Source organism: Rhineura floridana, chromosome 2 (genome assembly GCF_030035675.1).
Source record: "Rhineura floridana isolate rRhiFlo1 chromosome 2, rRhiFlo1.hap2, whole genome shotgun sequence".
In the NCBI taxonomy this organism is placed as follows: domain Eukaryota; kingdom Metazoa; phylum Chordata; class Lepidosauria; order Squamata; family Rhineuridae; genus Rhineura; species Rhineura floridana.
Window position 1 is genome coordinate 109,797,302 of NC_084481.1, and position 25,466 is coordinate 109,822,767.

The 25,466-nt window shown below is 41.1% G+C and overlaps 1 protein-coding gene across 14 annotated transcripts in view; it reads left to right on the forward strand.

Annotated features, from left to right (window-relative positions):
- BRSK2 (BR serine/threonine kinase 2) overlaps positions 1–25,466 on the forward strand; it is a 708,663-nt gene that overhangs the window by 247,421 nt on the left and 435,776 nt on the right. The window contains exon 1 of one of the 14 annotated variants that reach the window (XM_061610104.1): positions 9,846–9,875. The exons of 12 other annotated variants lie outside the window; for them this stretch is intronic. Coding sequence is in view for 1 of the 2 variants with exons in the window: in XM_061610103.1 (XP_061466087.1) it covers positions 18,022–18,055 (34 nt within the window). In the remaining variant the exon portion in view is untranslated. Of the gene's footprint in view, positions 1–9,845; positions 9,876–17,986; positions 18,056–25,466 lie in introns of those variants that run through there. One more of the 14 variants, XM_061610103.1, reaches the window with a different exon arrangement.

The following is a 25,466-nucleotide window of genomic DNA, read 5'->3' on the forward strand; positions in this document are numbered from 1 at the left end:
AATAAAATACTACATTGACACATTTTTAATGCAGCATTTTCTTTTTAATCCATTTTCTGTGTGCCCCACAGTGCATTTTGTCTGCACCACCACAGATCTCCTTGCAGCCTTTATTTCTCAGATGCTCCTTGCCACCTGGTAGTTAGCGGCACACCAGGCAGCTGCAACAAATGAGCAAACTGTTGTTTTAATCCCTCCCTAATGCCCATGACATAACAGAGCAATACGATGTTGGAGAGATGGGAGATTAGAATGACAACTTGGATGCTTTTTCAGTGTATGTGCCTGGCACCCATATAAGTGCTGGGCAGTAAGGATGAATAATTCTTAAGTGGTCTCTCATCCAGCCCAGTGTAGGTGTCGCAAACCCGCCCTTCACTAGGGATTATCCCTCCTGATACTCCATGTTTGGTTCAGGAAAACTCCACCCAGCGAGATGCTTGCCTCAGACGGGGTTAGATATGCTCTCTGAACCACAAGCTTCAGTCCTTCCATCTTTTGTCCCACCCAAAAGGTGACCACTGGGGTACCCTGTTAGCACAATAGGATGTAGGTACAGGAACTGAATAACACCCTGATATGGTAGCACACATGACTAGGCAGACACACAGGAATTTTAAATGAACAAAATAACTTTATTAAAATAGAAGATGTGAAATAGTATATTGATGTATATTCCCTATCTTCCCTACCTGTCCTACCCTCCTCTAACTAATATGTAATCCACCCTTTTCCACCCAGCTCACTCCCCCAACACAACCTCTCACTCCAAATCCCAACAACAAAAACTCCGAACTGTCAAAAGCCAACTGTCTTTTTATTCAAACCTCCCTTAGAACTCTCATTCACACACACCCTCCCACCTGGCAGTCTTACATCACTCATACTCCCAGGCATTCCAATAACACCTTCAAACCCACAACACATTTAATAACAGTTCCCAACAAGTGGTTTTGTTACAGTAGGCAGCCTGTTTGTTTGGTTTTTTTTAAAAAAAAACCACCTTGTTGCTTGGTAATGAGCTGCATGCCATGCAGCTGCTGCAGTGAGCGAATGAATGAACTGTCATATTACTTCTTCCCCAATGCCCCTGATACAGCAGAACATTTCAACTTCGAAGTCATTGGGGGAATTAAAATGGTAGCTTCTTCACTCACTACAGCCATGGAACATGTTTCTCCGCTTCAACAGTGCTGCTGCCAGCCACACACCATCACCCAGTAATTTAGGGGCAGGACCCACCTGTGTGAGCACTTTGCCTAAGGCCCTCTCAAATCTGGAGGACATAATGCAAGCATTTTCCTTTCCCTACTTTTGACTGTCCTCAGAGGGCCTCATATATTTCCCTCGGGAGGTAGAAATGGGTTGTAAACAAGATGTTTTTAATTCCTCCACAAGGTTGCAAGTAGGGAGGGAGCCTGTATGAGCCTGTAGTAGAGGTATACTATCTACCATAGAGTCCCAGTCCCTACACGTTAAGGCCAGGCATTCTGACCAATATAATGATCACCTTCGTTTCACTCTCTACATGACTGTTGCTTTTGTTTCCCAGATGTTGTCTAGTTGCATGGGTGTGTTTTAATGTATCCTTTCCAGGAATATCCAGTTGGATCCTAGAGGTTGATTTCACTTATACAGTGTTTCTGAGGGCATTAGGCCAAGATTTGAATCAATGTGTGATGTACTTAGATGCAAGATTCAGTTGTGGTTAGTATTAAGCCTACACAGTTACCAAGTGCATGCCTGGCCACAGCACCGTTATTCCTTTCTGCCAGCCACGAGATGGTTTGAAAGATGTGTGAAGGATGGCAGGCTTCCAGCTACTTTAGTGCTTCCAGACAATGTACTATTAAGCTGAGTGCATCCAGTCATCAAAAAAACATACCCCCTTAGGAGAAGAATGCAGAAGTGTTATATAGTGAGCTATTTATATAATAGGACTATACCTGTGTCCATACAATGTTTCTGAAACCCAACAATTACTGTTACTCTTCTGCCCAATATGTGACAGAAAAGAGTTCTGCAGCAACTGCTTACTCTCAGCACTATATGCCTCTTCATTCCACATATTCATTGTTTTAAAAAAATCCAAACAAACCAATAGCTGAATCCGTATATGCAATTGATATTAGAGCTTTTGTCAGGCTGCTCAGTAAAATACATACATCTCCATATTCACCTATAGTGGCCTGCCTGTACTGCACTCAGCTCACATCTCTCATTGGCACTCGTACAAAATGCGGAATCTGAAGGCTGGAATGCACCTGAAATGGAAATGGACTGCCTTCAAGTCGATTCTGACTTATGCCAACCCTATGAATAGGGTTTTTATGGTAAGCGGTATTCAGAGGGGGTTTACCATTGCCTTCCTCTGAGGCTGAGAGGCAGTGACTGGCCCAAGGTCACCCAGTGAGCTTCATGGCTATGTGGGGATTCAAACTCTAGTCTCCCAGGTTGTAGTCCAACACCTTGACCACTACACCACACTGGCTCTCTTAATGCACCTAAAGATCATAATTCTAGTCCATTTCAAGGCAGGATACTCTACACAATCACCTGCATTTACATTTTCAGTTCCCCTCTGTGAATTAACTCCCATGATCCAGGTTAAAAGGTGCCACACATGAATAGAGGAACTAAACTATGCAAAAATAGGAAAGTCATCTTAGTGGCTAGGGCAAGTGTACTAGGCTACAGAAGAAAACAATAATTCAGTGTACCTCCATGTAGCAGTCAATTGAGCCCTTCATACAAGGAAAGTCATACCTACCGAGCCATGGAGACAACCTTTGCCTACGCTTGGTTCATGGATATAGGAAACAGATATAGTTGCCATGTCCTCAAGGATCCTGCTCATCTGTTTATCATGTGAAAGAATAATGTCAAATAATTTGATCTATGCAGATCACTGTAGGTGTGGTGTGGTGCAGCTTTTAGCCACAATTATAGTTGTACTTTAAGGGTGGGAGAATTGTAGAAATAACTCATAATTGCAGTTATATGCATGTGGTTGATAATGTCGGACTGCCCCCATGAAATCAGCAAGTTATAGGCCCTAAGGTGAAATCCATGCTTATATCCCTGACATCAATGTGAACCAGCACTTACTGAATTTTGCTGCAGCTGGAATCAGAATGCTGAATTAGAAAGATTTGTGACAGAACCAGTGGCGCCTTCGAATTAGAGATGGAAAGTTCAGATTGGGAGGGGGGAGGAGAAAAACATCCTCTTAGCCTAACTCAGGTGGACACCAATTAAAAATAATAAAATTATCCTTCATTATTTTATTATTATTTCCTGGGAGACCAGTTGTGGGATATTTTTTCTCCCGAGTGTTAAAATATAACAAAGTATTACATATTTGAGCTAGAACATATATAATTCTGTGATCACAACCTATTTTACCTGGAAGGAATAATGAATAATCCCTGGCATTTACTATCCAGGTCTAATTATTAAAATTATTATGGTTATTAAAAATCCACTGAGGGAGCTTCCTGACCTGTCTCTGTTTATGGGTTGGATTCAGTCGCATATTGGCAAATGCAGGTTGTCCAATTAAAGTTGACTTGGAGTTCTTGCACAACAAACCTGCTTCCCCAAAAGATTCCTTTTCCTTTTTGTGAAAAGGAAAGTGACAGGAAAAAATGCCCTGGAAATTGTGGGATAACATTTGCTTGACACAACACTGACCTCATATGCACTATACATTTTAAAGCAGTATTATACAGCTTTAAGAGAGCCAGTGTGGTGTAGTGGTTAGAGTGTTGGACTATGACCTGGGCTACCAGAGTCCCCACACAGCCATGAAGCTCACAGGGTGACCTTGGGCCGTCACTGCCTCTCAGCCTCAGAGGAAGGCAATGGTAAACCTCCTCTGAATACCGCTTACCATAAAAACCCTATTCATAGGGTCACCATAAGTCAGAATCGACTTGAAGGCAGTCCATTTCCATACCGCTTTAAGTAGTCATGGCATTTCCCAAAGAAGCCTGGGAACTGTAGTTTGTTAAGGGTGCTTAGAGTTGTTAGGATACCCCTATTCCCATCACAGACCTACAGTTCTCAGTGATTTACCGATCAGTCCCTCTCCTTAGGGAATGCTTGTAATTTTAGCTCTGTGAGGGACATAGGGGTCTCATAATTCTCAGCATCCTTAAACTACAGTTTCCAGGATTCTTTGGGGGAAGCCATGACTGTTTAAAGTGGCATGGTACTACTTTAAATGTATATGGTGCATATAAGGCCATTGTCTAATCTCCCCATAAACAGAATGAATGATCAATAAACACGTTGTCTGGAAGCAACCTGAGATCTTTCAGTGCTCTTTCACATATTATAGGTAAGTGTGACAAGACCCCTTTGTGCACCTCTTAAGATTGTAATGTGTGAAACGTACACATGAGTTTTTTAATTAGTTCACTATACCACAAAAAGCAACACACTTTGCCACCTTGATATCTTCAGATTCATTGTTAAGTATTGTAAAGCTTCACCAAATAATCAACCTTTGAACACTATAATGTAAACATGGCATGGCACGTAAAATGTGGCTGTGTGTTGCTGAAAACCACTGGGCATTGCTGATGGAAGAAATCACTTACTGCTTTCTGGTAGGTGAATTAAAAGATTAATCTGTATCACAACATTGAGATGTTTGCGCTTCATATGTGCTTGTCACCTTACAGTGGATTTACTTTAAAAAGGAAGTCAGATAGCAGTGAGAGATCTTTCTCTACCCAACCTTTATGAGAGTATTGTATGGTATTTATATCAAGGAACAGACTGGGAATTGGAAGTAAGAGGGGAAGTGGAAGGCAGGAAAAAAAGGAGCAGGAGTGTGAGCTTTTCCTTACACCAGGGATCACCAAACGTTTTGGACAAGAGGGCACATTTCAAGTTTTGACAGAGTACTGGGGGCACCAGTCACAAAATGGCTACCATGGGGGCATGGCATAACACAAAACTAGAGAGTAGTCATGGTGAAACGTTTCCCATAATTGTGTTTCCACACTAGAGAAGGCATGACCTGTTGAGTTTCTATCTGCCATCTAGCTGTTAAAGGTACAAGAACCCTGTTTTTTCCCAGTGCCGACCCTAAACCAAAGCTTAGGCTGCTACCCTGTACCCACTTACCTGGTAGCATTGATTTATTTGTTTGTTTATTAAATTTATATCCCGCCCTTCCTCCCAGAAGGAGCCCCATTAAACACAAAGAGACTTACTTCTGAGTAGACATGGGTACCATTGTCCTGTAAGTTAACTATACAGTGAATTCTTAATGGGTCCCTCATCTTTAGCTCTTGCAAAACAGGAGACATGCCTAAACCTCTGCAAAGTTTTCATATTTGCCTTTTGGAGAGAGGGAGATTCTTTAACATTCATCCACACTTACTGCATTGTAGTACTTGCAGAAAATAATTTCTAGGCAGCATTAGTAAATGGGAATAGTAGCAACAGATCTTGGGAAAGGATGCCTGGTTCAGAGATGAAGCCAATTAGATTGCTAATGATCAGGACAGGAGCTTAAGCAGGAAAGACTGTAGAGCCCAGTGAGAGGCAATGTGAGATGCTCTGTGCTTTACTCCCCCACCTCCAACCTCACATTGCACAGGCATGTGACTTGAGCCTGCCAGTTCTTGAAGGTGACCTGAGATGGTCCTGGCCTCCAGGCTACTGGTGGAAAGATTGTGCTAAGGTGTGCATCTGGATATTTAATGGTATGTTTGTGTGCAGTCTTCAGAGGGCTCATTGTGAGGTGCCTTTTTTTTCTAATGATTGCTTTGAAGCGTTAAAAAAAAACCCTGGAAAGAAATATTAGTGTAAGATTAAGTAGACCCCCTCTTTGACCCTTTATCTGCAAAATATTCTCATACCACTTTTAAGTGTTCCATCCTTATCCAAGGGATAATGAAGTAAGGTGTAGGAAGTTCAAAGATCTTGATTATAATGGACTGCTTCTTTTTTCATCTGCATTACTTTTGATGTAATGGGAGTGTCTGTATATAGGTGTGTGATATATATCTATATCTATATATCTGTCTTGGAGCTCTCTATGGATTTTTTGGGGGAAAGCACTCAGACCCTGGTCCCTTGAAATTGTACCCCTTGGTGGTTTGGTTGCATTAGCTGGCAGTGCGTGACAGCACCACTAGGACAAATCTTTAATTTTTGTGGAGTTTCTTTCTCAGACACTTAATGCCATGATATTTTTATACCATGATATAGCCCAGCTTTTCCCAACCTTTGGGTCCCCAGATGTTGCTGGGCTACAGTTCCCATCATTCCTGACCATTGCCCATGCTGGATGGGGCTGATGGGAGTTGTAGTCCAGCAACATCTGGGGACCCAAAGGTTGGGAAATGCTGATATAGCCTGTTGACTCTTTCATTCCTCTTTCTCCAATCTGCCTGCCCCCAAGACAACTATTAACACCATTTATTAAGTAAACCTTTCTTTGCTTCATCTTGCTTACACTACTAGTAGTTCACTATGATTGAACTCATATTCAAATGTATTTATTTATTTATTATATTTATATCCTACTTTTTCTCCAAGGAGCTCAAGGTGGTATACATGGCTCTCTTCCATCTCCATTTTTCCTCACAACAACCCTATGAGGTCGGTTTGGTTGAGAAATTGTAACTGGCCCAAAATCACCCAGCAAGCTTCATAGCTGAGTGATGATCTGAGCCCTAGTCTCCTGAATCTTAGTTCAGCACTCTAAACACTATACCAAATGTATACTGTGATCTCCAGGTTTTCAGTGATCACCTTTCATTTGGCCATATCCCCACCACCACTGTCCTCATCAGAACCACCATCATCTAACAGACAGAGCTAAAAAAGAAGTTTGAATCTTGCCTCTGCCATGAATCCACTAGATGGCTTTTGGCAAGCTGTTCATTTTGGCCTTGTCTCTCCCCCCCGTACACACACCTTATACAATATGGAGGTAAGAATGCTGACCTACCTTACAGGGTTGTTGTAAGGATTACAAGAAGATAATGCATTTGTATAGCATTTTTTAATGTGCAAAGCGCTTTCTATGCAAAGTATTATTTGTATAATTAACAAGAGCGCAGTTGAATTAGACCAAAGGCCAATCTAGTCCAACATTCTGTTCCAACAGATGTTTATGGGAAGCCCACAAACAGGACATGTGCATATTAACACTCTCCCCACTTGTTCTCTCCAGTAATTGATATTCAGAAGCATACCACCTTTGATATTGGAGGTAATATACAGTCATCATAGCTAGTAGCCATTGATAGCCTTATCCTCCATGAAATTATTGAAACTCCCTTGTGGCAATAAAGATGTTTTGTGGCATCTTGCGGCAGTGAATTTCATAGTTTAACTATGTGCTGCACATTTTGAATCTTACAACATTCAGTTGTTTTGGATGACCCCAGGTTCTAGTTTAATGAGGGAGGAAGAAAAACTCTCTATCAATTTTCTCCATACCTTGCATAATTCTATGCGCCTTAGATCAGTGCAATGCAGTGTATCGCAGTCACAAAACAGTCAGGGAGGAGCAATACATCTGTAATCTCCTGTCTGGGAGCAAGCACATTTGGTCATTCATGCTAAGCCATGGATTGGCCTAGTGCTGCATGTGAACCAAGCTACTGAATGGAGGCCCCTATTTTTTTGTATTGTGAAATTGCTTCAAGATACTTCTTAGCAATTGTTTCATAAATGAAATAATCAATAAATTCTGAGCACTTGTGTTTGGATGAAGAAACAGCAGCCCCTGGGTATGCTGGATATATGCAAACTGAGCTGTTTTAAATCTCCATTTCCAGGAGTGACATTGATTCTTTCTCACATTCTGCTCATCATACTTAACTGTCTAGTCTTTTATTTTTGAAGCCAGTAGGACATATTGTTCCAGTTATTATCTGGGAAGAGGTTAGTCAGTGACTGCCCTCTTTCACAAATGGCTCTTGTCCTCAGTAAAAGCTTTCCTGAGATAAACAATGGCAGATACCTAGCACAGCTATATATATTAACTCAGTTGTGGTGAAAAGATGGGGAGGATGGAGACCTTTGCAAAAACAAAGAAATGCATAAATACCAATCAAGTTGCAGCTGTGTATGTATGGGTGTTTAGAAGAAAGCTTTTAAATTAAGCATTAAGCTGGTTAAGTATACTTGGAGCTAGCTTGACTTCCACCAGTGACATGGTTGGAGCCAAACAAACCATCAGCATGGACAACAAAAGCTTCAGGATGTCCTAATGAGGGAATGTATTTCAAGTAGGAGCTGTGTCAAGCCAGTCCAAGCAGTGTCTTCACTTATGTACACAAAAGGTTTGCAGCTACACAGCTTGCTGAAATCAAAGCTAATTTCTAGTATGGACAAAGTTTTAGATCTTGCTGAATTGCTGAGCTGCCTGACATCTTTTCTGCAAGCTCAGACTAGATGCCTTTAATTGCTATGGAAAATTGTCTTTTAAGGCTCCCTGTAACTGTCAGAAATTGTTGTATAGACAGTTTCAAGAGGGGCTAGCATCAACATTGGTCATCTGTCAGGAACCAACACTCCAACAGGGGCCCACTGACAAAAGCTTCCAGACCTGCTCCTCTCTTCACCATGGCAATTTGCTTGATCACCTGCTTCTCATTCTGGCCCAATCAACAGTAGCTGTGAGTGGGAGGAACAGTAAATGCTATTGCTGCTCGTTCATTGGGTTTCCTCCTGGCAAGTAAAGTGATAGCAGTGATGTGGAAGAGGAACAGCCCTAGTGTTAATGATGGTCAGGAGGTGGGGGGGCATGGAGGGTATATCATCAATCCCCCCCCCCAAAAAAAGCTCCAGAGTAGACACTGGTTGCAAGGATGTATGAGAACTCAGTAGGCTTTTCTTGCTGTCTTTGGTGGATTGTGTTTTGGTGGATTGAGGAACCTTAAGTTGATTCTAAATGGATTTTTGGCAAGGATAATGGCCATGCCACCTTTGTGAAATCTTATGTTGGAACTTTGCTTTCCCATGATATGGATGCCCAAGCATCCAACTAAGACATCCCACCAATGGAATTACTACTAGAAATGTTGCATTGCCCTGTACCCTCCAGCTTTTGTCTTTCCTTCTGCTGTTTGGTTCTAGCTGCTATTCCTACAGCTTGACTTTGCACGACTTGCAATCCACCAATTTAAAGCACAACTCACCAGTCATATATCATGGTCCATCAGGAAGGAACTCAAACTGTTTTTGATGCCATCCTGAGACTGCAAAAATGGTGTGGTTATTAAGAGCTTGGCAGATCAAATCTTGATGTGTAAAAGTTGTTCAGGCCTCCCTTGAGAGATTCAGACCCTGGTGGGCTACTTACCCACTCATGCTCAAGACAAGTTATGATGTACAAGCACATAGCCCAGAGAGCTACTTAGTAGTTAAAAGCCCAATCCTATGAGCCACCACAGTGAGGCATTTTTTGATTAAATTTTTTAAAGGGATAAAAACAAGTCAAAGCCTACTGGGAGATTCTGTGATGTATTTTCATTGTGTGCTGGAGTATTAAAAACATGTTCAGGCCCTACTTATGATGCGAATATATTCTTTTGATGTCTCTGAAAACATCAAAGAAATGGTCCAGGAAGACTCTTGTTCTTGAGATTCCAAACCTCGGACAAAAAAGAACTACTTTTGTTTGATTTTAATAGGTATTGATATTTCTTTAAACCTGAGCAATATGTTTTTAGAGAGGGCAACTAGGACTTGAGAGGTTGGAACAAAGGCTGCCAGGAGTTTTGATATCGTTATGAGTGGGTCTTTATTAGTACCCAGGGTACTAATTTGAAATGCTCCAAAACTTCTAGTCATTTCATTGACACTACAAACACATTTAACTTTTCTTTTGTGGCCTTAAGGTGAGTGATGTCACTGGGGGGTATCTATCCATACAAAAGCAATGGAGATTTACCATTTGTTTGTTCTTTCTGGTTAGGTGCTTCCACCTTTCTGTCTGGCCTGTTAGATTAGGAGTGGAACTGTGACAAATATCAAATTAAATGTCCTGCCAGAACTGTGAAAGCCTGCTTGATTCTGCAGACTTCCTGAAGCCCCAGATCCACCACCAAGAGTCATTTTACTGACCTGGGTTTCGTAATCTGTGGATGTATGCCACTGGTTAAGGGAGATAATATGGTCTGCAAAGTAGGAGAGTCTGCTACTGAGAATTTTTAAGATTCCTTCTGTATCTTTAGCAGTTGTGAAATTCTCCAGAAAACAAGCCATAAACAGATTATTCTTAATCATGCTGACAGCTGTTATTTTTTTCTTTTCTTGTCCAAGATTTTGAGACCCTGTCCTGCATGATCGTTTGCAGTATACTAGGCTGTATTATTTTACAGTGCATATTCACCTTAATAACAATGGTGGGTGGGTGGGATCATTTTATCTACACTATTTTCTAAGATTCTGTAAGCTGACTTGCAAGGCAGCAGACAGAATATGTTGCTGGGAATCTAGTACAAGAAGAAAGTGAGATTGAAACTGTTTGGGTCATTTACTACAAAATTCTGGCAGGAAACTACATTATAAGCTGTTAATATGTAGAACGGGTGCCACACAAGGACCACAGGCAGCTTGTTGCATTACCTGCATATGATCAGAGAGACCTGGGACTATACCATAGAGTCAGACCTTTCTTGCCAGAGGTGTGCTGCTGCCTACTCTTTGGCTTAATTCTAGAAAACAAATCAAATCAAAGGCATTTGATGGAGGAATTACAAGACAGACTTTAGCATGTGGCACTTTTGCCAACAGTATGGCCATCATTGATCTAAACATTTTTCACCAAACACAATGGGAAAGATGTGTGTTGAACAATTTTGTTTAAGTAATAACACTTGAAGAGCAATTTAATAACATGTGTCCAGTGCTGTAAAGACCTGGGGACAATTTTTATGTTATGGCAGTAGTGTGGTTGCCAATCTCCCATGGTTCTATCCCATGCTGCTTCACTATAAAGCAAGTGGCAACCACACTGAGGGGCAGGATTGTATGGGAAGATCCATTATATCTCCAGAGACAAGATGAAAAGGGGGCTCCATTGGCCTGGTTCTTCTCACATGATTTCTACATTTTTACGTTGTTGGGGAGCTGTGGAACAGAGCCCTGGGACAGCAGCAGTCACTCTGCTATTGTAATATCAGAATTTACCTTAGAAGGTCCAATAAAAGTGCTCCTCACTAAAGTGTTTGAATACCTCCCCTCACCAATAGTCCCCTGAGCTTTTTACATCAATAAATATAACACAATACAATAGAATACAAATCAAATATAAGAGAAAACAATTCCATAACTCCAACACAGAGATGGAAAGAATAAGACATCTTTTATACAAGATGTATACATCTTAAAGAACCACCTCTGTGGTTCTTACGCTGTAGGATAAAGGCTTCTAACAATCTGGTATGTTTGTAACTGATTTTGAGTCTCCAGCTATACTTGGCTGCTATAAAATATACCTTGAGGGTATTCTAGAAAAATAGACTTACAAATAATGTATATTAAACCTGTCAGAAGTTTTTTTCTAGTAAGAACTGACAGGTTAGCCTTCTCCCAAAACTACTCATCCAGCCTTCCCCACAGAGAAAGAAAGGGGGGTACATAATTTCTGCAAAATAGATGTTAAGCCTACAGTTTGGGATCAAAGGCCTGCACCTTTCCTTCCAGATGCTTGGGATTACAACTCCTATAATCCCAGCCAGCATGTGCTTTAAGGAAACTTAATTATGCCTCATCCTTTTCCTAAATGAAGAGACTGCTTAGTACAACAATGTGTTAAATCTGACATGCACATTTGGCAAAGCTAAAGACTATGGGCAAATCCACATGTGACATGGGAGATTAATTATGTATTTGAAACATTTTATCTGTTCTTTGTTGCAGCAGCAATTCTATAGCATGGTACATAAAAAGAATAAAATAGCCATATATATAATACAAAGAAATATATATCAGTCTGTTCTAACAGCCAGAAAACTAACATAGTAATAAACCAATAGGCTTGGACACTAATGTTCAGCAAGTACCTAGATGAAAAAGTGTGTTTTCCACTGGCAGTGACAGCTTTAGAGTTGGTACCAGTCGTATCTCAGAGCAGAGAGAGTTCCATAGCCAGGGTCCAGAGAAGGTCCTCCCATCTGAGATGGTTGCAGTACCACCAGGGACCTCCCCCATTAGACTGTAACATACAGGCAGGCCTATATTGGAGAACGTGCTCCTTCAAGTATCCCACTCCCAAGCAGTTAAAGGCTCCACTTTCAAAGAGGGTTATGGAGCTCTGAATTTGATTGTAGCAGTAGTGCTGGAGGAAGGATGTTTAACATTTTCCCTCTGTGTCAATTCCAGAGAGAGAGAGAGAGAGAGAGAGAGAGAGAGAGCCCCGAGGAACCTTGCAAAGCTTACAGTAGCACAGGGAGTGATTTAGTTTGGGGAACCAGTGCCGGGGTGGGGGGAGTTAAACATTCTCACCCTTCATTTCACTGCCCTGATCAAATTCAGTCCCCTAAGTTTGTTTGAACATAACCATTGGAAGATCCAACCATGGATTTCCTGTGTCATAATTTTGCCCTGTTTTTTCCTATCTGTCAAAGCCATTTTTTAAGCTAATGCATATAGATGCTTCCTAGCTACTCACACTGCCACATGTTGAGCTGGCAGTGTAAATGCTGACACGATGCATAGAATTCACTGCAGATGAGCATCTCACACTTCTGTTTGTGGTGTCTGCACTGAGATAACTAGCTTTATGTGTAATGACACACCTAAAAGTCTGCTTGTATTGACTAAAAACTGTAGTTGTCAGAACAGATTGTGGAAGCAAGATTCTTTACTGACTTAATGAGGGATGAATCACTGTAAAGAGCTGAGTTGCGGTCTTCTGTGTTGTGATGTCAGTGTAGCTGACATTTATTACCTTCATCTTAAGTGTGTTATCCACAGCCCTGTGCATGTGAGGTTCCTGTGTGGGTTTTGCTTTGGTTTACTGCTCTCCCTCCCCTCCCAAAGGAGGAGGTGCCACAAGTTTTTTTGCCTATTAGTGAATTTCTCTGCTTTTTAATGTGGGAGGTAAGAAATGGGATCCTGTGCAAGTTTGCTGAGAATGGATTGATCATTTGCAAAAAATCCATGCTGACTATAGTATACAGCCACTGTCTTGGCTGTATAATTACAATAAAACATATATTGAACAGTGCACAATATCAGTTCAGTAACAATTATAAGCTTTCCAGGGCCGAAATGGGAAACTGTCATTGTACATGTTTATAAAATACAACATGCCTGATTATAGTTTTCTTACAGTAAGAAAAGTGAAATTCAGCATCAGTCATAAATTTTGACAATGGATGTTAAGGAATGGCTACTACTCTACATTTGCTGTAGAGGAGTGAGATTTCAGATAGATAGCTGTTTCATATTGCAAGTCTGCCTGGATCAAGTGGTCTGTAGAGTGTGTAGTTGGATTCTCCCTTCTTTGATATGCCTTTATATCTTTTACCTTTTTTTTTTTGCTTTGTTTAAATGTCAGCCCATCAACAGTGCTAAGGAAAGCTGCGCAGTGTTCAATGTAGAAGAACCATAGTCATGGTTGGAAACCTAAAGGATCTTGAGGCATGACATTTATTCCTAGATGGGTTTCAATGAAAAGAAGCAGAGGAATGAAAACAAAACAAAAAGTACTGGGTAGCAATTATCCAGTCAACAAACTTAAATTAACAGTTCTCTAGCCTGTTTTCATCAAGGCAACCTCAGATGAACCTCTGAGTGAGGAGCTCGTGACGCTGACTAACTCCATCTCCCTGAAACTTCTATCCAAGCTTCTATTAAATTACCACATTTTTATCTCCTCCTTTTCCCCAGGGAGTTCAGGATACTGTACACATGGGCTGTCCCATTTTATCTTCACAACAATCCTGTGAGATAAGAAGCTGAGATATGGCAACTTGCTCTGAATTAGCTTGAAAGATGAGCAGGATCCTGGTCTTTGTAGTTTATGTCCAACACTTTACTGTTGGGCCACACACAACTACACCACAGTGGCCCTCTGGGGAATCACAAATTGGCTAGTTTGTTGCTTTAATTCCTATGGCAAGATGCGTTAGCTTAATCCCGCATTTGGACTGTATACAGTTCTTTGCAGGGAGAATGCATCTTTGCATTTCTTGTGGGTGAATAAATCTGGTCTAATCTTATGTATGTGTTTCTGCATAAGTATGCAAGGCCATGTTTACTATGGTTAGCTGGATGATTTATAACTTTGGAACTGGACTATCTTGGGACAACTCCAAGGTTTGCCATTGACTTACATGTTGGCATTGAGGAAATCGCATTTTCTTTGCTTTGGTTCTTGATGTGTACACTTGGAATAAAAGTGTAATGTGCTGCAATGCCTACCAATGTAATGATTGTGAATCAGTTTGTACATTGAATGTGCTATCTAAATGATTAGTAATAATTATTTCATAGGTGTGGTGGAGACTCTCTGTGGTAAGCACATAAAACAGGAGTAGTAATAGCCCTCCAGATGTTGTTGGACTACAACCCTCTTCATTTTATTTTATTTATGACTGCATTTATATCCCACCTTTCTCCCAAGGAGCTCAAGGTGGTTTTCATGGTTATTCTCACAGCAACCCTGCGTGGTAGCTCAGGCTAAAAGAAACTGTCACCCACTGACTTTTTTATCTTTTTTAATAAAAATATCTATTTCAAATCCCAGATAAAGAAAATAATTGTTCTCTGTTCCTGCATGTTGCATCACACAATGATTATTATTTGTGTCTGCAGTTTAAGTACCCAGTTACTGCTAAGTACCCAATTTAGAATGGTTTTCTTATAGAAGGCATATGTTCTTTACTGGGAAACATTATAAAAACACTGGGCAACATTCACCCTTTTCTTTTTGTTGATACCAAACATTAGTCTGATTCTTGATTCTGAATTAGTAGCCAGGCGATATGAATTATTCAGTTACAGTACCGCAGAAGCCAAAACAAAGTAAGGAGTGAATGCATCACCCTAGTACATTTTCTCATGTCAGCATATGGCGCAAGACTCTCACACACTCTGCATTGTGGTCATATGGAAACTAAGCAGAGAAAATACTGAAGTAAACACTCCTGTAAGTCTCATGGTGAGATGTCAGAAAGTGGTAGATATTTTTGGACACTTAATAAATGATTGGGCTTTATTGAACCCAAAGGAGGGAGGGAGGCTACATTAAGTCAAAGAATTTCCCTTTTTATTTTCCCTGGGTGCACATTTTATTAACTAAGCTTTTATTTTTAGCTGCTCTGAATCCCACGTGTTACTATCTTCATGACCTTTCTTTATGTCCAAAGGAATAAAGCTCTCATTGGAACTTCTGTCTATCACCGTATGCATATTACTGCAGCCCCCTGGTCTCTGATCTGGTCAAACCTCCACTCCTTCCCCCTCATTGACCTGTGCAGTACTTCTGACCTTCATACCCACTCTTGTATCATTTTAGCTATCTGTTTTATTCATTACAAAATATTTATTTTAATTCATAGATGCAGTACCACCCTCTGGCCATCTGTTGGTAGTGCTGAAGCACGACATAGGGAAGGACAACACTTCCCTCCTTTGGCAAACTGTCACAGTGGTAAAGAGTTGGGCTCCTGCTGCCAGAGTCTGCAGTTCCAAGATCCCTAGCCATTTACACAGACTTGATCTCATTGCCAATAAATACGTGTTGGCTGCAGCATTCTCCATATTTTCTATAGATTGCAAGGTAGTCTCTGTCAAAAAAAAAGCAACAGCTAGAATATCTTCTATAATTATAACTTTCCATAGTTATACAAAAAGCCAGTGTGCTGTAGTGGTTAAAATGTTGGACTAGGACCTTGGGAGACCACTAAGCCATTAAGTTCAGTGGGTGTCCTTGGGCCAGTAACAATTATCAGGCTAATCTACCTCCCTGGATTGTTGTGAGGATAAAAATGAGGAGGAGAATAATGAGGACCACCTTGAGCTCCTCAGAGGAAAAGTGGGATTTAAATGAAACAAACTGAGGTGAAAACCACCCAGTTAATTCAAAGCAGCCAGTGTGTGTAACTTTGTGAGCTTCTTGTGGCACTAATAATATTTTGCCTTACCACTTTTTTCTCTCCCCCCTACCCCAATTGCCATCCTTCCTTCATTCCTCCCCCTTTTGTTCTTTGCATCTGGAATGAGTTAGGGATAATGGCCCTGTCTCTCTTACGTTTTCCTGTAGCAGCTTACACATGAATGTGCTCTGAAGTTGATTGCTTTGAGTGGCACATGCACTATAAACAGTAAATATAGGGGTATAATGAGCAATTTTAGCCAATGCAGGTGATGTCGTTTTTCTTCACTGGAACTGTGTGTCAGTGTGAGCTTACTGTGACAGTAATAAAAAGTGAGCCAGGGGGTGTGGACCTGGGGAATCAGATAAATGACAGGCTTCAGAGCACCAGAAATAGTGTCAGTCTGTTTCAGTGGGATTGCACTTGACTCCAAAAGATACCATGGTTCAACAGTTGTGACGGATAGCAAAAGGGAAGGTTTGACTTCCTGACAGACAGGCAGTCCTACTGGGTGTTTAAAATCTGCTCTTGGGCTAGGTGGATACAGACTGCCTTTTCCTTTTTAAAAAGTCCTTTCAGGTGGAAATAAACTTTTGAAGTTTTTATTGCTTTTCAGTGCTGGAGAGAACAAGGCCTTGAGTGCTGTACACATTTTACATGGGCTTTGCACAAAGTCAGATATATGCTGTGCTGATCCAGTTTGTTGATTCTCTGTAGGCCTCATCACTATAATATCTATCGAAGCATCTTCACTTAATGGATTTTAGCCATGAAAATATATCTGTATCCCCATTGCGCAGATGGACATTTGTTCATTATTTATTTATTTGTATATATTTATATTGCTTAATAAAGTCTCTTAGCTGTTAACATAAAATCAATAAAAATACAATAGCTTTCAGTACCATTTCCTAGAAACTAGAGAAAAAGAAGATAAACATAAAATACAGCTATATATCACAAATCAAACTGAGCAAGCTACAAAATAAACAAAAAAGATAAGAGTCAGAGTCCAGGAAAACTTGGCTTAAGTTTTAAGAGGCACTGAAAAGTCATTACTGTTTATGTCTCACAAGCTACCTAAGGGAGGGTATCTAGAGAGTGAATGGAACAGGTTCAGAGGAGGGCAACAAGGATGATCAGGGGACTGGAAACAAAGCCCTAGGAGGAGAGACTGAAAGAACTGGGCATGTTTAGCCTGGAGATGAGAAGACTGAGGGGAGATATGATAGCACTCTTCAAGTACATGAAAGGTTGTCACATAGAGGAGGGCCGGGATCTCTTCTCGATCGTCCCAGAGTGCAGGACATGGAATAATGGGCTCAAGTTGCAGGAAGCCAGATTTCGACTGGACATCAGGAAAAACTTCCTAACTGTTAGAGCCATACAACAATGGAACCAATTACCTAGAGAAGTAGTGGGCTCTCCGACACTGGACAGCCATCTGTCGGGAATGCTTTGATTTGGATTCCTGCATGAAGCAGGGGGTTGGACTCGATGGCTTTATAGGCCCCTTCCGACCGTACTATTCTATGATTCTATCACCAAGAATTTCTGTGTGACTTGCCTCACTATGACACATATAAGAACCATACTTTCAAGACCCACTTGTTACATGTTAGGTACATTGAGGCAGAATTCAGCAGGATTGTCCCATAATGGACCTAGATCACAATGAAAAGGATTGACCATCCTTTACAACACAACTTCCCCACTTACTTTCAGCAATATTTTAGTGTTTTTGTGGTGGTGGTGGTTGTCCACCCTTCACCAGTAGGTCCCAGGGTGAGTTACAGAAATGTAAAATACAGTAAATGTGGTACATACTGGTATATGGTGAAGCATGCATGAAATCTGTTTAACAATATATTGAACTTTGTGCAGGTGTACTCAGCTTAAACAGGAGAAGAAAAAATATAGCTAGACTCAAGACTTGATGAGGACGCGGACTCTCTTTCAATCAATAATGGGTAAACTCCCACTAGCTTGTTTCAGAATTTGCTTGGTAGTTGCTAACTTTTGTGGTGATCATTCAGGGGGGCAAATCTGTTTTCCAAGAGTTCTCTCCCATCTTGAAGTGTTAGCAATTCAGCCCCATCACACACAAAACAAATATACACAGGAATCAGGGATGGGAGACATAAAATGTGTGCAAGAAGCAGTCCTGTGAATTGATCAAAATAGAGAAAATACTCACCAAACAAAAGACTGCTTAGAAGGGTGGTTATATAGCTCGGAGAAGTCAGCGAGAGTTTCATTAAAGTTAGGGACAAACATTTTAAGAATGCATAGTCTTGCAAAGCAACTGACTTGGCAGAACTTTGCACTTGGTCTGACTGCTCATATGCAGACTTTCATGAAATCTGGTGGTGCTTTTTGAGTCAGAATTTTTTTTTTAATGTGGAAATTGTGCTCAGTTCATAAAATAGCTAAGCACTATAAGCTGAGCACATTTGTATTTCAAATGAGCTAATTACAAACTTTGGTAACATTGCTGATTTCAACACTGTAGTCTTACAAAGCCACACCATGTAACACTGAATGTTCTTCAACAACAGTACCAACATCAGTACTAAGTGGCACACTAGGCGCTTTTTATGAAAAGATGCAGTGTAATTGTAACAAATAAGCAATAAATATGTGGATAAACCGTAAGTTCTCTACATCCACCAATAATAATATTCTTAATGAAGAAGAGGTGAATTATTAAATCCACGGATTTATTATTGATTTGTCATTCTGCCAGTGAGCCTTGAACGTTGAAAAATGTGACGTCATGGGCAAGACAACATGCACGTTGACGAAATGTTTGATGAAACATAACTTGTATTTTTATATGTATTTTCTATTTTTCTTTTAAGTGTACAGAATGGTGGTAGCCTATGGCTCTGAGTAATAACGATTCTATCCATCGAATATTTATTTTATTTATTCAAAATATTTCTATCCTGCCCCTCTACCCTATCATAGGGCACTCATGGTGACTTACAATAAAAACAAACACATACATAATAAAATTGAACACAATAAAGATCACTAATAATAATAATAATAATAATAATAATAAATCCCCCACTTAGAAATGGTATCTTTAACCCCAGCTGACCTCCAGGATGACCTCTGCCCCTCCCCCATCTACTCCCCCTCCTTGACCTCTGCTGACCTTTGACCCCCCTCCCCCAGGAGAAAATTAACCCATCACTGTCCCCTTCCCCACATAGGAAATAGGAGAATAGACTGGCAAGTGTTCCAGATGCTGTTGTTTTGGTTTTATAATATCCAATAAAAATAGATTATATAAAAAAAGAAATGAAACAAAATATATTAGAAATGTGTACTTTGAGAGAAAATGTTTAAATTGTATTTAAATGCAAAACAAAAGTCTAGCACATCTCCAAATGAGTTCACAGTATTAACAGTGAATTTATAGAGTATTATATTATACTTGAAAGCATTTCAGAGACTGCAAATATTAGATCATGGAATATCATATAGTTGTGTATTAGTGTCATTATTAGTTATGTATTCATATACGTTTCACATTTTGCTGTATTTTATTGTTGATGATAGCATGGGAATATAATATACATACATTTGTTTACATAAGTGCTTTATGAGTCAGTCATATTACAGTTTTGCATATAGGGCACCTCTTTTATGGTGGCCTTTTTGTTTTTATTTTCTTACATTTTCAACATGGCATTTTGTTCACATGAATGGACTCCAAGTCTAGTTTCTCAAAAACTGACCATGTGGAGCTTAGTCTTCTAGATACTCACTCCTCCCTGCTCCTGCACCTGTTTCTGCTGTGAATAATCATGGTCACATACTAACCACACACATTGTGTGTCTCCAGTCCAGTCTTGGTTTGTTTGTTTTTAAGTGGGAATTGAGAGTGAGAGAGATTTTGTTTCTATTGTTTTGTAAGACGTCAATCAGTTGTCTAAAAAACAGATATGAAGCTAGTTGATTTTATCATTCAGATCAGTGCAGAGACTTACATGTGCCGGTGTTAGTTTTGGATCAGGTCCCATATGAATGCAATATTATCTTACCCTGCTTTTTCAAGCGTCAGTTTGAGTGGCACAGTTTCTAGACACAGGTCACTCCTGTTTAGAAAATGTATTTGGATATGGATATGTACAAGATGCCTGCTTAGGAACTAAATACTTTAGACTTCTCAAGTCCAATTCTTAGACTAATAATGAAGCAGGTATCAAATACTGGCCCTGGTTAAAGGAACTAAGATCACAGCAAGAAGCTTCTTGCTTATAGCTTTGCTTGGGAAGCTTGCTTCCCCTTCCCCACCCCACCTAAGACATGCTAATAATCATAATCTCTTAGGCATTGTGGACATAATGCAGGAGCATTGCACACACACTTTGAATGCTGGCTATGGTTTTCTTCCCTTTCAACAGCATTTTGCAATAACAATAGAAACAAACCATGTGCAGAGACCAGTATCTGCTTTTTTATCACTTTCACTTGATCAGGTCAGTCATCACAAGTATCTGGACATGAAAAAGCATTTGTGGGATTGATCTCCTGACTGGAAAACTTAGCATCTGAATAGCTGGACCATGTGTCTGTTTGTGTGTATGCGTGAGAGAGTTTATCTCCTGCTTCTTTGAGCTCCTCAAGCAGCTTACATATAAATTAAAACAATAAAGCATAAAATATCAATATAAAACATTAGGAAAAGCACAGCAGAGAAGCAGCACAACGTAAAAACTAAAACAAACAGGAGCCTTAAAAGGTCTAGAGTACCTGAGTAAATATGAAAGTCTTCTACATTGCCCATGTATCCTGACCGATTGAATGATTGAAATATTTACATACCACTTTTCTCTGTATTGCCAAAGTGGTTTTCAAACATGCAAATATAAAAATACCAAAAAAATATAGGAATAGAACTGCAGGCGGGGGGCAGAGGACGAGCGGGCAGGAGGGGGAGTGAGTGAGCAAGTGGGCGGGCAAGGGGTGGGAAGGTGAGCGAGTGGGCAGGTGAGCAGGGGGGCAGAGGCCAGCAAGTGGGGGGGCAGTGTGCGAGCGGGGGCGAGCAGGCAGGCAACTCCCTCCCTGCGATCCATGGCAGGGACCTTGCCATGGATCATGGAAGGGGAGCATTACTCCCCCACTGTAATGAGGGGCCCTTGTGGATTGCAGGGCCCTCAGCCAGGGCCCACCCTGGCCGCCCTGGCCACCACACTAAAGGTCCATTTCCTATGTTGTGTGGAATGGATCTCCTGATAAGATGGTATCTGCAGGAGGCTCTTCCTTGCAGCGAGTAAGTGATCGACTGGGTATCAGTCTTTCAGGTATCTTGTATAGGGCTTTGTACACCAAAACCAGACCCTTGAACTTGGCCCAGTAGCTAATAGGCAGCCATTGCAATTCTTTCAGCAGTGGGGTGACATGTTGGCAATACCCTGCCCCAGTGAGCAGTCTCACTGCTGCACTTTGCACCCGCTGCAGTTTTTGGACCAGCCTCAATGGCAGCCCCACATAGAACGCATTACAGTAATCCAGCCTGGAGGTTACCAGTGCGTGGACAACAGTGATCAGGCTATCCCAGTCTAGAAACGGCCGCAGCTGTCTTACTGACCAAAGCTGGTAAAAGTCACTCCTAGCCACTGAGGTCACCTGGGATTTTAGTGACAAAGATGGATCCAAGAGCACCCCCCAACTAAATGTTGTATGTTTTAAAACTGCATCAAATGAGATTTAAACGGAAAAAGTATACTTTGGGAGGCAAAGTGTCTTTGAAAGGCAGCCACATTCTGATGAGTCAAGGGAGAATCCAGTCAGATTATGTGCTGTTTAGATCAGTGGGGCTCAGTTTTTCTGGCACCCCATAACCTTTTGCTTTGTCTCTGCATAGAAAAGAAGCAGATCCAAAGTTATAGATAAGTTGCCCAGGATAGGAAGGAGGGCAACCAGGATTTGTGTTTCAATGGTGTATTGCTTTCTTGCAAATATTATAGAACTCTGCATAAAGAACTTTGGTCTATTTGGCTCATCCATCAGATGTCCATAAGGTATGGAATTGCACCTGCATAGTAGAACAGATTGTCAGAGACCCAAGGCTCCTAGCTCCTCAGGCCAGAGGAAAAATTACTGTGCAAATGTGTCAACGATGTAGCCTTAAGCCATTAAATATTTATTCCTATAACATTTCCATTCACTTAATAATTCTTAATGAGGTGCTGCTTTATCTTTGGCAGAGTACCAAGAAGTGCCCGACACAAACAAATTCTACTTCACGTTGAAAAATTTAAGGTGATGAATGGATTAGATATTTTTCGTTAGAACCAAATCTCTGGGAAAAAATAAAATTAGCTTGTTGCAGTTCATGAGCATTTGAATATTTACATAGGTGGGAACAAAAACTGAAACAGAGCATCTGTCAATACTTGTCATTTATAGAGGGCTCCATGTCTGGATTCCACACCTGACTTTTGGTTGAAACAAATTTTGTTTTTGCAGTTATGTGTGTGTTAAAGACAGTAAGCATTCCATTTAGCTTATGGAACCTCAAATTTTGTATTCTTCTTCTGACTCTTAATGAATTATGCAATTGAAAACCCTGAGGATTAGTGACATCAGCTTCAAGATTTTTTTTTAACCCATAGAATCATACAATCGTAGAATTGGAAGGGGCATGTAAGGCCGCTGAGTCCAACCCCCTGCTCAATGCAGGAATCCAAATTAAAGCAAACTCAAAAGGTAGCTGTCCAGCTGCCTCTTGAATGCCTCCGGTGTTGGAGAGCACACAACCTCCCTAGGTAATTGGTTCCATTGTCATACTGCTCTAACAGTTAGGAAGTTTTTCCTGATGTTCTGTCAAAATCTGGCTTCTTTCAGCTTGAGACCATTATTCTGTATCTTGCACTCTGGGACAATTGAGAAGAGATCTTGACCGTCTGTGTGGCAAACATACATGAAGAGTACTATCATTCTTTAATGCAAGTGAGCAGCAAGCTAATACAGTGCTTGCTTAGTTCATCTCCTTCTCCTGCTGCACCACAGAATCATAAAATAGTAGAGTTGAAGGGGCCTATAAGACCATCGAATCCAACCGGCTGCTCAGTGCAGGAATCCAGCTTAAAGCATACCCAACTGGTGGCGTCAGCTGCCTCTTGAATGTCTCCAGTGTTGGAGGGCGCACCAGCTCCCTAGGTAGTTGCTTCCATTGTTGTACTGCTCTAACAGTTATGACATTTTTCCTGATGGTCAGCCAAGACATGTAACATGAGCCCATTGTTCTGTGTCCTGCACTCCACGATGATTAAGAGATCCTGGCCCACCTCTTTGTAACAATCTTTCAAGTACTTGAAGAGTGCTATCATATCTCCCTCAGTCTTCTCTTCTCAAGGCTAAACATGCCCAGTTCTTTCAGTCTCTCCTCATAAGACTTTATTTCTAGTACCCTGATCATCCTTGTTGCCTTCCTCTGAATCTGTTCCAGTTTGTCTGAATCCTACTTAGAATCATAGAATCATAGAGTTGGAAGGGGCCTTGTAGGCCATCGAGTCCAACCCCCTGCTCACAGCAGGAAATCCACAGCTAGAGCATCTCCCGCAGATAGCTGTCCAGCCTCTGCTTGAAGACATCCAGCGAAGGGGATCCCACCACCTCCCTAGGCAGTTGGTTCCATTGCCGAACTGCCCTTACTGTCAAGAAGTTCCTTCTAATGTCCATACTTACAGTGTGGTGTCCAGAATTGGACACAGTACTCAAGATGAGGCCTAACCAGTACCTGTCAAGAGCGGCTAAGGTTGGCCAAAGTAAGATGGCTCACTCAGAAGGAATTGTGGAGAATATTTTGCATAGGTTTCTGGGATGATCTGAGCTGGGGAAAATTAGGGCGTCTCATACAATCCAGCTGCAGTTTGTTGTTCTAAAAGGGAGGCAGCTAAATCTTATCTATACTGCCTGGTACCAAGGTCAGGAGGCCTGAGTATCCATAAATTAGTAGGCCTGCCCTTGTGGGGAACTTTTAGGCTATTCCATCATCAAGAAGTGTCATGATTGGCTAATTGGCCCTCTCACAGTTGCTGGGCAAATTCCCATAAAAGAGGGGCTAACTTTCACCAAATTGTCCCATTCCATCTTGACTTGCCTATGTGATGTCCAGTGGTATAATGAACTAAGGGGGGGGGGGCTGTTATGCTTTCATGTTGTCAGTATCCTAGCCTAGGCTAAGTAAACTTTGTTATTTTGTGTTTGTGTTGAACTTTCTCATTGTATTTTGGTTAAGTGTTGACTATGTTTGAGAGTATTGGGCTTAAAGAATTCATATGCTGCTCTTTTATATGCAGTTTTATTATATTTAATAAACTACCTCATACTACTTGGTGTGTATTACTTTGGGCTTTTGCTCTGAAACCAGTACCTTGTTCACAGAGCTACTGACTACTGATTTGGGTTTGGCGGAAGGCTCCAGAGCAGTGAATGGAGCATTTGGCTCTTGCTGTTGGGAATCTCTCCCAGTCTATGGGTGCTCTGACTTCCCCTTGACTCAGAGTAGGAGACCAGGTTAAGGGGTGGTGGCAGTCTATCTACCTTACAGAGTTGGAGTTCGGTGTAACTCAGCCCTGGTAAGGAGAGGCACGGGGACTGCCTGCCCGGGGACAATTGCCCTGGGGTTAGGGGGTTGGACCCAGGGTATTTGACAGTACCAAATAGAGGGGAACCAATACTTCATGCAATTTGGAAACTATACTTCTGTTAATACAGCACTGTTGGTTCATATTCGGCTTGTGATCAACAATTCCAAGATCCTTCCCACATGTAGAATTGCTGAGCCAAGTGCCCCCCCATCTTATAACTGTGCCTTTAGTTTCCTTTTCCTAAGTGTAGGATTTTGCGCCTATCCCCGTTAACTTTCATTCTGTTGTTTTCAGCTCAATGCTTCAGTCTATCAAGATCCCTTTTAGTTTTGTTTCTGTCTTCCAGGGTATTAACTATCCCTTCCAATTTTGTATCATCTGCAAATTTGATAAGAATTCCCTGCACCTCCTCATCCAAGTCATTAATAAAAATGCTGAAAAGCGCTGGGCCGATGTTTGGGTACCCCGCTCATTACCTCCTCCCAGTTTAAGAAGGAACCATTGATAAGTACTCTTTGAATACAATTCTGTAGCCAACTGTGGATCCAGCTGATAGTTATTTAATCCAGCCCACATTTAGCTAGTTTGCTAATCAGAATATCACAGGGCACTTTGTCAAAAGCTTTGCTGAAGCCAAGATATATTGTGCCCACAGCATTCCCACAGTCTACCAGGGGAGTTACCTGATCAAAAAATGAGATACGACTAGTCTGCCAGGGTTTGTTCTTGATAAATCCATGTTGGCTTCTAGCAATCACTGCAGTGTTTT